At 35.9% G+C, this 16,015-nt stretch overlaps 1 protein-coding gene across 17 annotated transcripts in view; it reads left to right on the top strand.

The window, feature by feature from the left end:
- FUBP1 (far upstream element binding protein 1) overlaps window positions 1-16,015 on the top strand; it is a 34,045-nt gene that overhangs the window by 7,341 nt on the left and 10,689 nt on the right. For 8 of the 17 annotated variants that reach the window (XR_006383179.1, XR_006383176.1, XR_006383177.1 and 5 more), the window contains 15 exons: window positions 469-508; window positions 1,001-1,053; window positions 1,143-1,214; window positions 1,338-1,395; window positions 3,706-3,868; window positions 3,964-4,062; window positions 4,195-4,296; window positions 4,505-4,607; window positions 4,697-4,797; window positions 5,173-5,314; window positions 5,964-6,124; window positions 8,717-8,868; window positions 8,962-9,041; window positions 12,325-12,462; window positions 14,409-14,483. Coding sequence is in view for 13 of the 17 variants with exons in the window: in XM_044238509.1 (XP_044094444.1) it covers window positions 469-508; window positions 1,001-1,053; window positions 1,143-1,214; window positions 1,338-1,395; window positions 3,706-3,868; window positions 3,964-4,062; window positions 4,195-4,296; window positions 4,505-4,607; window positions 4,697-4,797; window positions 5,173-5,314; window positions 5,964-6,124; window positions 8,717-8,868; window positions 8,962-9,041; window positions 12,325-12,462; window positions 14,409-14,483 (1,539 nt within the window). In the remaining 4 variants the exon portion in view is untranslated. The remainder of the gene's footprint in view (window positions 1-468; window positions 509-1,000; window positions 1,054-1,142; window positions 1,215-1,337; window positions 1,396-3,705; window positions 3,869-3,963; window positions 4,063-4,194; window positions 4,297-4,504; window positions 4,608-4,696; window positions 4,798-5,172; window positions 5,315-5,963; window positions 6,125-8,716; window positions 8,869-8,961; window positions 9,042-12,324; window positions 12,463-14,408; window positions 14,484-16,015) is intronic. The other 9 variants (XM_044238518.1, XM_044238514.1, XM_044238517.1 and 6 more) reach the window with 3 other exon arrangements.

The raw sequence follows: 16,015 nt of genomic DNA, 5'->3' as shown, positions 1-16,015 counted from the left end.
GGTTAAAAGCTAAAGTAACTGAATTTTAATATCAGAGTTTTTTTCCTAGTTTTTATTGGGTGTCTTTGGAGTTAGTTGATGGCCAGAATACTTTAGAATGAATGTCTTTGTAAATAATACTTCTTGTCTTCATAATCTCTCACTTGAATTATGGCTAGACATATATTCTTACGATTTGATTGCTAAAATATTTTCATATTCAATTTTATAACTCCATTTTTTAACCTAAGCTTGTGCCCCTTGAGAAAGAACAGTTTCTTTCTATGCCATTGCTAATGATACCTGCTGTTTCACTGACTTTATTGCCCACTGTCAATGTTGATTTAAGTATTCTGCCTAAAACTTCATTCTGAAAGGTGGTGTTTTCTGTGTGTATGGGAAAGATTTTAGTATTGCTTGATATAATTCTATTGTTAAATATGTGTGAACTTAAATTTAAAGTTTTCATTTTATTTGATTTTTTGGTAGCTTTTGGAACACAGTTACCACCGATGCATCAGCAGCAAAGGTATAGTGAAAGGCTTTTCGAAGAGTACTTTGCAAGTTTTAGTTGAAATGTCTGTGAAAACACAAATTAGTATATAGTGAATATGTGCCTGTATATTCTTTTTTGTTTATTCATTTCTGTCCATTTTAGTTGAGAACAGAATGATCATTTTTCCTTTTGAGTGAGATACATTTGTAATTTGGAAGGAAGATAGAATTAGCCACATATTTGAAGAACTAAAGCGAATGAAAATAATTGTTAAGAAGCATTCCCTGAACCTCCACCCCAGCTCCTTTGCAGTTAATGCTTTCAGACTATTTATCTACCATACCCTCCTCAATTGGTGTGTGTCCCATTAAGATTCTGACTTGAACTAGAAGCTGCATTTTGACTCTGAATATATGCCTGAAAACCTAGTTTAAGCCATTAGACTTCCATTTTTATTGGATTACCTTTTGAATGTAATCAGTTCTCTTTCTTTGAAGGAAAATGTTAGTTTTTGTTTTTTGTTAGCAGGTCTGTAATGACAGAAGAATACAAAGTTCCAGATGGAATGGTTGGATTTAGTAAGTAGCCTAATTTTTAAAGTTTTGAAAACAATCAAAACATACTTTACAGTCTTAGCAAATAATTTTTTTTCTTTTTTCTTTACTAGTAATTGGCAGAGGTGGTGAACAGATTTCACGCATACAACAAGAATCTGGATGCAAAATACAGATAGCTCCTGGTAATGTTATTTTCTAGCTATTTTCAAAGTGACTGGGAAATTAGCATATTAAGTAACTATCGAAAGTGATACTATAATCTTTTTTTGGCCTAAAATATTTTTGTGTTTTTTATTTAATTGTAGACAGTGGTGGCCTTCCAGAAAGGTCTTGTATGCTAACTGGAACACCTGAATCTGTCCAGTAAGTATGAAATCATATGCCTGAAGCCAGCCCCTCTTTCCTACCTGAAGGACATTGCCCCTGAATTTAACTGATTTTTATCCTGCACTATTAGTTTTCCCATTTTCTAGCTGATTTCTAACAAGATACAAAGATGCTGAAAAATCCCTCCATCTTAACAAAACCTTGAAACTCACATTTCTGCTTCTGCCTCCTTACACAATAAAACTCCTTAAAAGGAGTAGCTCTCTTCACCATGTCGTTTGCATCTGTTTTCATTTTGTCTTGAACTTCTTTGAATCAGACTTTTACTCCCATGGCTCCATTGAAGTTGCTTTTTTCAAGATCACATACGGCCTCTCCATCTTTCCACCCATCAATGTTGTTTGACACAGGGAACGACTTTCCTAGAGATACTCCCTCCCTAGCTGCTTTCTCAGTCATTCTTGGTCGTCCACCTTTATCTTCCTGGCCTTTCAGTATGAAAGTGCCACAAAATTCAGTCCTCCTACAGTCTGTCTACGTGTACTCCTCAGATGACTTCATTTATTCTTTCACAAACTTTAATATGTAATATTAAAGTTTTAATATTAATACATCATAAATTTTATGTATTCCTAAATTGCTATTTTCAGCCTTGCTCTCTTTTTCTAACTTACAGAATCCTATCAAGCTGCTCACTTAGTATTTCCACTTGAATGTCTACTAGACATTTCAGAATTTGAATTGTTCATAATTGTTTTCCACCCCGTTATCTAGTCTGCTTTGTCCTCTACTCACCTCAGTATATGGCAGCACTGTTTTAATACTCTTATCTTTTTCTTTGGGTACCTGGTTGGCACAGTATATTAAGCACTAGACTCTTGGTTTCAGCTCAGGCCTTGATCTCTGGGTCGTGAGGTTGGGCTGTGCACTCAGCAGAGTCTGCCTGAACCTCTTCCCCTACCACTTCCCCTGCCTCACCCCTGAACATGAGCACTCCAAAATAAATTTAAAAATTTTTTTTAATTACCTTTATCTTTTTCTTGTCTTTCATTTATCCATAAGCAACACTTTGGTCATTTTTCTTCAAAATTTATTTGGAATCCAGCCTCTTCTTGCCATCTTCTATACTATTACCTTGTCTGTGACCATTTGTCTATATTTCAACATGTTTCCATTCTTTTTAGCTTGTTCAGAAGTAGTCTGTTCTTAGAATAGTATAGCCATATGATCTTTTTAAAATGTGAATCAGTAGGTGTCTGGATGGCTCAGTCGTTGGGCGTCTGCCTTCGGCTCAGTTGATAGTCCCAGAGTCTTGGGATCGGGTCCTGCATTGGGCTTCCTGCTCCACGGGAAGCCTGCTTCTCCCTCTCCCATTCCCTCTGCTGTGTTCCCTCTCTCGCTTTCTCTCTCCCTGTCAAATAAAAATAAATAAAATCTTAAAAAAAATAATGTGAATCAGTTTATGTCATTACTTTGCTCAGATTCTCTAATGCTTCACTATGTCTTTATCATGGCTTGATTTACCTGCCACCTTTCTCACTTCATTTTTTACCTCTCTTCTCCCAACTCACTGTGTTTAAGCCCCATTTAGCTTCTGTTCTTTCAGCACACCAAGCTTGCTTCTCATCTGAGACCTTTGCAAATTCCTGTTTCTTCTCTCTGGAACATTTTGCCCTCTGATATTTTCATAGTTACTCCCTCTCTTCCTCTACATTTTAGTTCAGATATCTTATCAGTAGTCTTTTATGTCTGCTTTGCATGAAATAGCATATCTCTGTGCGTCCACATTCTGCCCCCCTTATCCTGTTTTAATTTTGTTTGTAGCACTTAACCAAACATGCTGTTTTTAGTTATTTAATCAAGGTAAGCTGTACCAGAAGGGACCCTGTGCATTTCATTCAGTGTTGTAGTTCTATTATCTAGTATAGTACTTGGTATATGGTTAACATTTCTTAAGTATTTTTGAATGGATAAATAAATTTTTAATGTGTGAGTGAGCAAAGTGGTGTTTTAAAATTGGAAATATATCATTCAGTTATTGGCAGAGTAGCTTAATTCTTAGATGACTTTCAAAGTAAAGTGGAAAAAAAAGTAGAGTGCTACTTCTTGGACATTTAGGACTGTTCTAAAAAATACTGCAAATTGTATACCTAGAAAATTTATTGTGTTATCATTCTTTGTCCCTGATGGCATTTTCTCTTAATTAAAATTGTCAAATTAGCTTTAAGCCACCTAAACCTGAATTGGGATGGGGGAAGTATGTGATTATATTACTTTGTGTTTCTGTATTTGGATAAGTTTTTGAGTATGCCTTAACTTATTGTTTGACTCCTAATTTGTTAACAGATCAGCAAAACGATTATTGGACCAGATTGTTGAAAAAGGAAGACCAGCCCCTGGCTTCCACCATGGTGATGGACCAGGAAATGCAGTTCAAGAAATCATGATTCCAGCTAGCAAGGCAGGATTAGTTATTGGAAAGGGGGGAGAAACTATTAAACAACTTCAGGTATTAGTCTGTAAAGTGATTAGTTTTCATCTGTTTTGAAGCCAGTTCGTTTCCATTTCCCTTTTGTTAATACATATGATTTCTGTGATTAATAGGAGCGGGCTGGAGTTAAAATGGTTATGATTCAAGATGGACCTCAGAACACTGGTGCTGACAAACCTCTTAGGATTACAGGAGACCCATACAAAGTACAGGTAAACTTGTTTATATTTTACATAGAAGGATTTGGGAACAGAATGGGCAAAACACATAGGAATATAATTACAATGTTTTGAGACCTGCCTTGTAAATTGGGTGTTTTGTTTTGTGTTTTATTTGTACTTCAGCAAGCCAAGGAAATGGTGTTAGAGTTAATCCGTGATCAAGGTGGTTTCAGAGAAGTTCGAAATGAGTATGGGTCAAGAATAGGAGGAAATGAAGGGATAGATGTAAGTAAAAATACCCATTTGGAGATGGTTGTATACTGATTCATAAATACATGTATTTTTCCTGTTCTGTGTTACATAGCCTTCTTTAACATTGGATTCCTGCCCTCCCTCCCCATAACTTACACCTTAGAGTACAGAATATAAATCTTGTTACCCTGTTAATTTTCAGGGAATAGCTTTCCTTAATACTTAGTTTTCTTTGTATAAGGTCCCCATTCCAAGATTTGCTGTTGGTATTGTAATAGGAAGAAATGGAGAGATGATTAAAAAAATACAAAATGATGCTGGTGTTCGAATTCAGTTTAAGCCAGGTGAGTACATTTTTCATTATCTATGTTATTAGCAGTTACTTTTTTGACATGCATTGTTGCTAACTCAAACCATTTTGTTTGTTTTGAAGATGATGGAACAACACCTGATAGAATAGCACAAATAACAGGACCTCCAGACCGATGTCAGCATGCTGCAGAAATTATTACAGACCTTCTTCGAAGTGTTCAGGTTTGGCAGATGTTAATATTTTCATTGTTTTGTTTTCATTTAAAAAATATTTTTCATTGAGTCTGAAAGGGTTCCCCCCTCCCATTTAGTTTTATATAAGAATTTGTCTGATGATAGTTTGTTAATAACTAAGAAGTTTAACTTGCTTTGAGGTAGACGTCTTAGAGCAGGAAGGTAGCTATGTAAGTGGATTGTCTTGCTTATCACAGTATAAAAATGGTGGGTATTACTTGTTGACTGGCAGTCATATCATCTCCCAGTCTCTTTAAACTTCTGGTTTAGGAAAATGAAGGTTGAGGAAGATAGGCATGGAATGACTTTATCATGGAAAGAAGAGTATGCTTCTATGTTGACTTTGTTTCTTTCCTTCTCTAGGCTGGTAATCCTGGTGGACCTGGACCTGGTGGTCGAGGAAGAGGTAGAGGTCAAGGCAACTGGAACATGGGACCACCCGGTGGACTACAGGAATTTAATTTCATTGTACCAACTGGGAAAACTGGATTAATAATAGGAAAAGGCAATGTATTTTAAACTCTTGATGTTTTGATATATAGGAAAAATTTAACACATGACCTGATTTTTCTGGACGCTATTTCTAATGTACACCAGTAGCAGTGATTTTTCCTTGGCTGTATCTTACATTGATTTGTAATGAAAACATAAAGGAAGAGCTTTATATATAAAATTAAAATGTGATATGAATCACATTGGCTACTAGAGAAGGGACCAACAGTTTTAATTATTAGTGTAAGAAACTTTTGACTGAAAAAGTGGTTTGGATATTTGTGTCATTTGCTTTTTCCTAACTCACATCTTCTTAAAATTTAGGATTTTTTAGTAAGTGTTTTAGTTTATGTTACTTGTAAAAGCAATTTATTTGAACCAAATATTTTGATAAGTTAGTTTCTGTTATAATTCATTTTATGGTTGGGTATAGACATATTAATTTAGGTCTTAAAAACTTGAATGTGTTTTAGGAGAAGCATGAAATGCCTTATAGAACTTGATTTACAAGTGTAGAATAAAAGGAAAATCTAAAAGAATATTGGTAGATGGGATACTGCTCAAAACTTTTTTATGGCTCTCTTAATTGTGACCATTTTCATTTAGGTAGTTCCTTTTGTATCCTTTGGATCTTTAGAGAAATTATTGTGTTTTGATTTTAGGAGGTGAAACCATAAAAAGCATAAGCCAACAGTCTGGTGCAAGAATAGAACTTCAGAGAAATCCTCCACCTAATGCAGATCCTAATATGAAATTATTTACAATTCGTGGCACTCCACAGCAAATAGACTATGCGCGGCAACTTATAGAAGAAAAGATTGGTGTGAGTGTGATTTAAACTTCCAATTTCTAGGGGTGCATGCCTGGCTCAGTTGGTAGAGCATGTGAATCTTGATTATCTAGGTAGTGAGTTCAGGCCCCCACATTGGGCAGAGAGCTTACTTAAAAAATAAATAGGGACGCCTGATTCAGTCAGTTGGGCATCTGCCTTTGGCTGGGGTCGTGATCCTGGAGTGTCCCGGGTTTGCGCCCCACATTGGGCTCCCTGCTCAGCGGGGAGCCTGCTCCTCTCTATCCCTGACCCTGCTTGTGTGCTTAGTCTCTAATGAATAAATAAAATCTTTTTTTAAAAAGTGTTCAAAAAAACCAAATACATAAATAGATAACTAACTTCAGTTTATGCATAGACCCTCTTAGTTAAATAAGACATTAATTCACATGTTCCTATAACTGCTATATAGAAAAATGCCAATTTCTAGTCTATGTTTCATTATATAATGGGTACATGTAACATAGAGAAGACTCTCGAGCAGTGAAAAATAACCCAATTAAATATATATTTATAAGGGTTTAGAAACTTGTATTTGGGTGTGGATAAGTAGAAAACAGATGATGTTACTTGCAGATATGATGTTAGGGTTGGAGGGTTATAAAATATACTTGAAGGACATAGTTAATGGGAATTCAGTATTTAATAAGGGTTTACTTTACTCAACCCTTGTGAGGCAGATATGAATTATATGCATCCCCCACTTTAGAGTAGAAATTTACAAATCCAACTCTTAGACTGACAGTGACTTTTAGGAAGTTTTAAAATACATACTACTTGAATGTTTTCCACCTCTACACATACCACACAGCTCTGATTCAGAATGTCTGGAACAGGGCCCAGCATCTAATTTTAGAAGGGTGTTCCAGGTGATTCAGACACATGGCCAAATTTGCAATTTTTTTCCTTTAGAACTAGAACAGTTTCCTGGTGGTAGTACAAAAAATGCATAGAGTCTTAAATGTGCTTGCTTATAAATGAAGAGCTAGTGTTTTCTTGCATTCTTTTACTATAGCGCGTAAGGGAGCATCTTAAGTTACTAATAACAATTAGAATTTCTTAGGAAAATTCTCCTTGATGTTTGCTGCACTGTGGATGGAATACAAATAGATTTAATAGACAAATAGAGGAAGACAAATAGATGTATAAAAGATGCTTAAAGAATGTCTCACAGGGGTTCCTGGCTGGTTCAGTCAGTAGAGCATGCAGCTGTTGATCTGTAGAGATTACTTAAAAAGAACATAGAAAGAATGTCTTCTAAAAATACATACAAACATTTTAACTTCTGTGGTATGGACAGTAAGTGTTTAAAAACGTGAAGAAAATAATTCCAGACTTGGTAGTGGCAGAGATTGATGCTAGAAAAACGGACACGTCTTGGTTTTAGGTTTTATGATTCCTAACATGCATGGATCAAGGTTTCTAATAGCTTGATGGTCGAAAAGATAGGTTGTTACTGAGAAGCAGTTTAGTATGATGGTTAAGAGCACGAGTCTCTCAAGTCATGTTGTTAGGGTTCAGAATACTGAGTCATTTACTAACTTTGTGACCTTAGAGTAAGCTATTTATACTCTTGTTTGCCTCCCGTTTGTTCATCTATAAAGGAGAATAATAGTAGCTGCTTTACAGGGTTGTAGGGATGAGTGTCTGGCACATAGCCCTGTAAAAATAACTTTTTCAATAATCCATTTTTGCTTTTTGGAAAGGATTGTTTATGGATAACGCAAGTGAGTGATAATGACAAGAGGTAGAGACTTGAAAGATTAAAATAATAAAAAGGATTTTAAAATCACGAAGTTTAGCTTCATTATTTTGTAGTGAGAAAATAGACAACCAAATGTGATTTTAAGCAGTTTGCTCCAAAATGTTATTATCCGTATTAACTGCACAAAACCTGTGTTTAGGGTAGTTAAATGAAGGCTAGTGGTCTTTACAAGTTGGATTATGAACAGGAAAATCAACTAAGCATTATTAACTATGTGGTATGATATAAATATGAAGATCCAGGGACGCCTGGGTGGTTCAGTGGGTTAAAGCCTCTGCCTTCGGCTCAGGTCATGATCTCAGGGTCCTGGGATTAAGCCACACATCGGGCTCTCTGCTCAGCGGGGAACCTGCTTCCCCCTCTCTCTCTTCCTGCTGTTTTGCCTACGTTTGATCTCTCTCTCTGTCAAATAAATAAATAAAATGTTTTTTTTTAATAAGTAGATGTAGAATGGATATAGAAAAAGAAAAGCTAGAGACAACATATTTCCATGACTGAAATGGTAAAGGAGTGGTAAAAGAAGTATAAAAAGGAAAGCAAAATAATAGAAGGGAATAGTCTGAAAGGAATAGAATGGAAGGTAAAGGAGACATTTCAGTTCTTTGCTGATGCGTTGGTTGTAATGAATTTACATGTGTCAGTGTGGTAAAGAGTTTAAGCAACATGAATGAGGAAATGAAGGAAAATCTAAAAAAAATCTAAAATATGTTGCTTGTGGCTGTATAAAAGGGTAGAAATGGAAGGTTAATTTAGCCTTTGACTTGTTCAGCCATTACCATTTTTGTGATTTTTTTTTTTAACATCTTTTTGCTTTTTTATAGGGTCCAGTAAATCCTTTAGGGCCACCTGTACCCCATGGGCCCCATGGTGTCCCAGGCCCCCATGGACCTCCTGGGCCTCCAGGGCCTGGAACTCCAATGGGACCATACAACCCTGCACCTTATAATCCAGGACCACCCGGTCCTGCTCCACAGTAAGTATTGAGTTTGGTTCTGGAGTTTCCCCCCCACCCAAAGATTGTAGCTTTTCGTAAATTGCATTTTTATATTGATTTCTTTCTTTTCAGTGGTCCTCCAGCTCCTTATGCTCCCCAGGGGTGGGGAAATGCATATCCACATTGGCAGCAACAGGCACCTCCTGATCCAGGTAAAAGACATTTATTATTCATGTGTAATCTGTATTACCATTCCTGTGATCCTCCTAGATTTTCTAATGTCAGTTCTACATTGTGTGCATTTTCTGCACTGACTGTTTCAGCAGGAGTCTTAGTTTCTGGTTTTACCATGGTGTATAAGATTGGTGTGTATATGGTTTGTTTTCAGTGAACTTTTTTCTACCTGAATTTGGCTTTCTGCCCTTTCAAAGTGATAAGAGCAGAGTGTTAAAAGCCAGAAGCTACAGGAAGAAATATAATGTCTTAGTTTTAAATACCAGTGCCATCAAAATGTGTAATGTGTTAATTGTGACATTATCCATGAAAGAATAGTGTACGTTTATTTATGGAATTATCTGAGTGTCTAATGGAGCATTTAATACTTGAGTATTAAACTTTGAAGTTCTCAAATATAAGAGCCGTTTTCATATTCCTGATATGGTAACTTCACATATTAGTAAAAATCAGGGCTGTGTTTAATGTCTGCATGTTAGAACTCAAAAATACATTAAGTTACATGTTTCAGATCTGGATTTTATATATACATTCTATCTTGTTACTGCTTCTGCCATCCTCTAGTTTTCTTTTCATGATGGTCAAAGGGGCATTCATCAAAATCAGTTAATACTTATTTATGATCCTTCTTTCTCACCTACTACCTATCTTTTAGGCCTCTTTCACTGGAGTAGTTTCAAGGAAGGTACTGAATTATGGATTCCTTTCCACACTAGTGTATTTATTTTTTAAAAGAACCTAAATAATTGATTTAAATGCAACTGTTTTAGTGAATTTGATTAAACATTCTTGTTGTTTAAATGTGGCCCTATATTGTAACATACTTTAATTTCATAGGAAGTGTGCTCTTTGGAATATGATTGCACAGCATGACAATAAGCAAATAACCACAACTGCACTCATTCAAGAAACAACTTGAGTGTGCTAGGATGTGGATATGCAAAGATTAGTTTGTGTTCTATAGCAGAAAAGTGCACTCTAAATGTTAGCAATGCTGTGATGGACTGAGAGAGAGTTAAATATAATTTAGTGTGTAATAGTATAAACATCTTTTAAGAATGAAAAGACTTTCCATTCCCTCTTGTAAGCCAACTGGGATGCTGTGATTAGACAGAAAAATCACATAATTTAAGAGATTCAAGAGTTTGAGCGAGTTAAGGGGTGAATTTATATTGGGGAACTTGGATTTGTAGGATTGCACCTTATGAGCACTGTTTGGATCAGTAACGTGATTGAGAGAGTGTTGGGAATTAGAAGTAGTCTCTATCACAGTCTTGATTTCACACTGGGAGTAGTAGTGAAGTCACCACATTAAGAATTGGTTGATGAATATGGCTTACAGCATTGCCTTTGGAAAATGAAGTGGGTTAACCCACTTAGCTAAAAGATGGTAGCTACGGTTAGATACTGCTTATATTAGATTTTGCATTATGTAAAAACCAAAATAATTTACTTAGATGAAACTTTTTGGTGAACTTATTAACATTCTGGTATTTAAATTTGGCCATGACAAAGTTCATATTTTCTGAACTAAATCTTTTTCTATTTAAAAAAATATGGGCTATTGGGGCGCCTGGGTGGCTCAGTGGGTTAAGCCTCTGCCTTCGGCTCAGGTCATGATCTCAGAGTCCTCTGAGATGGAGCCACGCATCGGGCTTTCTGCTCAGCGGGGAGCCTGCTTCCCCCCCCCCACCCCACCCCCCGTCTGCCTCTCTGCCTACTTGTGATCTGTCAAATAAATAACTAAAATCTTTTTTTTTTTAATGGGCTATTAAGAATTTATGTAGAAGTTAAGAACTTAGATTTCAGAGTGAGACAGATCCATATAAGTCCTAAGGCTACACCTTTAATAATTGTGTGATAGTAAGCAAGTTTTTTAATCCCTCTATCTTTTTTTCTTACCTTTAAAATGATAAATGAAGGATAATCATGTTGAATGAATAATAAAATCTCTGTGTATGTATTAGTTATGTCTAACTGTTGGACTGGTTCTGTTACACCCTCTACACATTCAGGAGTTCAAGTATCGTTTTCTGAAGTCTGTTTTGTCTTAGTTTCTCTGGCCAGAGATGGTGTCAAATGAAATACTTGTATTAGTATATAGGTAATGACACAATTAAGATAAAAACGTGCAACTTAGAAAGGCAATACATTTATTATTTGAGGAAGGTTTGGAGGGTGGATAATGCCTTAAAATTGTATTACCTGAGTCATTGTATCACTAGGAATCCTTGCTCCTTTTTTCTCAAACTTTATTAAACAGCTGAGACTTGATACCCATTTGGGATAAAGGCTACACAGATTTCATATAGATACAAACTTTGGCTAAGGAAATTACATTTTCCTTGATAATATAAACTTTAAGATGTATCTGTAGTGTCATACCATATTCTTCATATAAAGGACACAGTCCAGAAGAGATTTCTGTTTCTGACTGAGAGATCTCAAACTGTTACTGCATGAGTTTGATTTTTATGAAGGATGAAATGAGGAAGCATAACATGGTCAAAGGCCAGATAATGAACATGGCAACCTTTGAAAAGTACAAGCAGTTTACTGTGACCAGAACTTGAGTGTTGGAAAAATATTGACAAATGGGGGCAGATAGGGCTAGAATGGGAAGGACAAGCCAAGGCGTTAGATCATTAAAGAAACTGGGTGGTGATAACGTCGCACTTAAAATCTTTAACAACCCTAAAGACTCTGGAATTAATGAAGAATTTCAAGTAGGGCAGTAATATCAAGTGTATGTTTTAGGATAATTATTGTAAAATATGATGAGATGAAATATGGCTAATCTGTTTATTTTTTAAGATTTTTATGTTGGCTCTACATCCAAAACAAGACAGGACAGAATTCATAGTTCTCAGATAATTGTTTCTTGTACACATTAGTTCCTAGAAATCCTTTGTTTTAGTCATTTGCCATGTAGAATTGCTATCTTGAGGCAAAACCAGTTTAGGAAAAAACCAAGGCAGCAGGATGGTTTGAGGCAAAGCATCAAATTTAGAGACAAAAGATGTTTATTCTTATCCTAATTCTGCCACTCAGCTAATTTTCTAGGAACATCACTTAATGTCTGTACCTCACTTGGCTGTAATTAAAGCTTATGAATGTTAATTAATAGAATTGAAAACTTCCCGTTTACTGTTTATTTTTTGATAGCCATTTAATTTGGGGTTCTACCAAAGAGTGTGTATGTGTGTGAGAGAGAGAGATTACAGACTTCAGATGCAAACGTTGAACTTGTGTTTATTCTAGCTAAGGCAGGAACGGATCCAAATTCAGCAGCTTGGGCTGCCTATTATGCTCACTATTATCAACAGCAAGCACAGCCACCACCTGCAGCTCCTGCTGGTGCACCAACTACAACCCAAACCAATGGACAAGGTAACTATGGTAATTAAAGAATTTATTTTGTATGTAGAAGTAGAAACTTGTGTTGGGGTGCCTGGGTGGCTCAGTGGGTTAAAGCCTCTGCCTTCGGCTCAGGTCATGGTTCCAGGGTCCTGGGATCGAGCCCCGCGTCGGGCTCTGCTCGGCGGGGAGCCTGCTTCCCTTCCTCTGTCTGCCTGCCTCTCTGCCTACTTGTGATCTCTCTCTGTCAAATAAATAAATAAAATCTTTAAAAAAAAAAAAAAGAAGTAGAAACTTGTGTTTGGAATTATATATGAAGTACATCAATGTATGAAACCTAAAATTTTACAATATTTAATTATAGCTTCAGTGAGCTGACTTTCCGTTTTTGAAAATAAGTTTGAAATAATTGCAAACTTTCATAAAAGTTTAAGTTGTAAGATACATTACAGAACACCCAGGTAACCTAGCTGTTAATATTTTATCCCCACCTCCCGTTTGTCCCATTTTCCTGTCATACGTGTCCATATCCATTACCAGTAGTTTTTCAGGATCATTTTAAGATCAGGCTGTACACATCATGTCCCAGTAACCTTAAGTACCCTTTCTGCATTACTCCAAAAATACATTACTATCATACAGCGCTCTTAAACAGCCTTTCAGCATTGATACATCATTACTGTCCGAATGCAGAACCCTTACTCAGATTTCACCAGTTGTCCCCTCAGTTTCTCTTTTCTGATCCAGGATCCCATCTGGCAAAAAAGTACCAACATTTTGTTCTATGTAATGACAATAGATCAACATAGGTTCCTTCAACTTTTTCTCAAAATAATAACGTCATGCTCTTGAAGTCCTGTTTGGGAGTTGGCAGTACCTCAGAAATAATCCTGTGCTCTTAGGCATTATATCATGGGGTCACATAATGTTGGCCCGCTTCATTCCTGGAGATGGTAACCATAGTCACTTCATCATGTTGGTGTTCACCAGGTTTCTATACCATAAAATTGCATTTTTCTCTTTGAAAGTAAAAATTGTTGGAGAATTTATGCTGAGATAATAGGAGTATTCTATTCCTAACAGCAGCTTTTATGATAAAATTCCTGATTCAGCTACAACTATGATGATAATTTTTTTTACATCATTTATTTTATATTTATATATCTTATTTGGTATTGTACTGTAGAGAAGAAGTATTTTTTCTGTTTATACCAGTATGGCCTCCTGTTTTGTTCAACATGTCGTGTTTTAAACGGTCTATACTATTTGATTATCAGATTGCCCTAGCTTTGGCCAATCAGGAGTACCTTCAAGATGGCTCCTGTATTCTTTTGACATGTCTGTCATTCTTTAAGCACATCCTTACTTTCTTGCATAATAAGATTCTTATTTTGTGCTTCCTGGGCTCAAGCTTCTAGAATTAGCCATTTTTTCAAGGAACCCTGATTCCGTTTAATAAATACCATCATCCAAGAAACCAAACTCAGTGTGTTCATTGCTACCAAGGTGTCATTGCTTCTAAATCCTTTCAGCATAAAAAGCTAGGAAATTTACCTGCATGTATATCTGTATACACAGTCATAAAACAACATAAATATTTATACATGTATATATTTCTAAGACTGTCGTATCCCCTGCAATTCCATTATAACACTTCAGGGTTCTTTGTAGCTTTTTCCCTTTCCATGCTTATAAATTGTGAAAGACCTTATATATTCAGTGTGTTTCCTTATTTCACAAATGAATTAAATGCTCAGTGTGACTATTCTTCCATTGTATATAGACAGATTTTCTCTGTTGACTGTCTCTGTACCTCCTGCTTCCTATGTCTTTGGCAGGAGCAAGAATCCCACTACCACACAGCTCCCTCAGTCACTATAGCAGGCTGCTCCAAATTTCTCCACTCAAGGAACAGAAGGAAAGGGCCAAGAATGTCTTTGGAAACCCTTAATCTTACTGTATTTTTGTTTTTGTTTTTCTTAATCAAGGAGATCAGCAGAATCCAGCTCCAGCTGGACAGGTTGATTATACCAAGGCTTGGGAAGAGTATTACAAGAAAATGGGTATGTTCTACATTTCTTTTTTATACATTTAATTAAATTGAAATGGATGCATTTAGTAAATACCACATAGAAGGATGAAGATTCCAATAAAATGATGTTTGAATTGTTTTTTATTACTGAGACTTCTTTTATATTTAACTTAAAATCTTGAAGTGGAGAATAGTTGAATGCATTCTAAAATCACTGAACTTTTAGGTATATTGGGATTGTTACAGATAATTCTTAAGTTTGTGGTCACATAACAAGGAAGTCTTTTTATTTCTAAATGCATTTGTCAGCCACTTAATAATTGAAACTAAAAATTGCTCCATTGGCACACATAACACTGGATATTACTTGGCTTTTGTCAAAGATAGTTACATATATTAGAAGCCTAACTGGCATAGGTTAAATTCTGGAGTGCCAAGCAAAAAAAGGATTGTATGTGGTATTTTCTGCTGCAAAGTAAAACTGACAGTGACCTACTACATTAAGTACTTAAATAACATTTGCATATATGAAAAAGGAAAAAATCACCCAGAAAAGCCATTTCCATTCAGTAACTGTAGAGCATATACTACATGCCAGACATAACGATAGAGCTGAGAATGTGATTATGGGCATAATAGCTAGGAGCCCCTGCCTTTCTAGTTATATTCTCACGGAGGATACAATTGTTAATCAAGTACTTTGCCAGGTATATTACTACGAACTGTTACGAATGAAAAGAACTATATTTCCACTAACACATCATGTGTATAGCTACTGAGTGGTAGCAGCAGATTTTGAACTCCCGAGAGGGCATAAATCCCAAGTCTGCCTCGCAAATTTGCTTTTTCCTGGGACCACTTGGAACCTGGGAATTATTACTGTTAACCATTGAATAACAATGTAAGTTTGAACTTAGTGGGACTACCTATAAGCAGATTTTTTTTTTTTTTCACAATACTGTTAATGAATTTTCTTTATGATTTTCTTAGGGTTTTTGTTCTGTTTTGTTTTTTGACTTAGTCTGTTGTAGAATACAGTATGTAATACTTAAACATGCAAAATATGTGTTAATTGACTGTGCTATCTGTAAGACCTTTGGTCAACAGAAGGCTATTAGTAGTTCAGTTTTGGGGAAATCATAGTTACATTTGGGTCTTCAACTGTACAGGGGTCGGTACCCATAATCCCTAAATTGTTCAAGGGTCAGCTGTATTTCTGAACAAATAGTTCTTGCTTTTAGAAGCCTGTGGTGTTATTCATCTAAAATTAACACATGTATACCACAGCCACTTGTCATAAAAGAAAGCTAAACAGACTTACGCATCTTTTCACTGGTATAGAACAGATCTAAAGAAGGTAGAATTTTCTCATAAGATACAGTCTATTTGAGATTCTCAATGTAAATTTCAATGTTTTCTTTGCCCATGGATGTTTTGTCATCCTCCACAGAAAGAAGAAATTCCAGAAGGGTAGTTATATTAATCTTTTTGTGTAGGATACATTTACCTGGTGATAAGAATGTTCTACACAGCTTGATAATCTGTTTAAAGAAAGAAAAATTG

The sequence above is a fragment of the Neovison vison genome, chromosome 2 (genome assembly GCF_020171115.1).
Source record: "Neovison vison isolate M4711 chromosome 2, ASM_NN_V1, whole genome shotgun sequence".
Classification (NCBI taxonomy): Eukaryota; Metazoa; Chordata; class Mammalia; order Carnivora; family Mustelidae; genus Neogale; species Neogale vison.
This window is presented reverse-complemented; position numbering and strand designations above follow the sequence as displayed.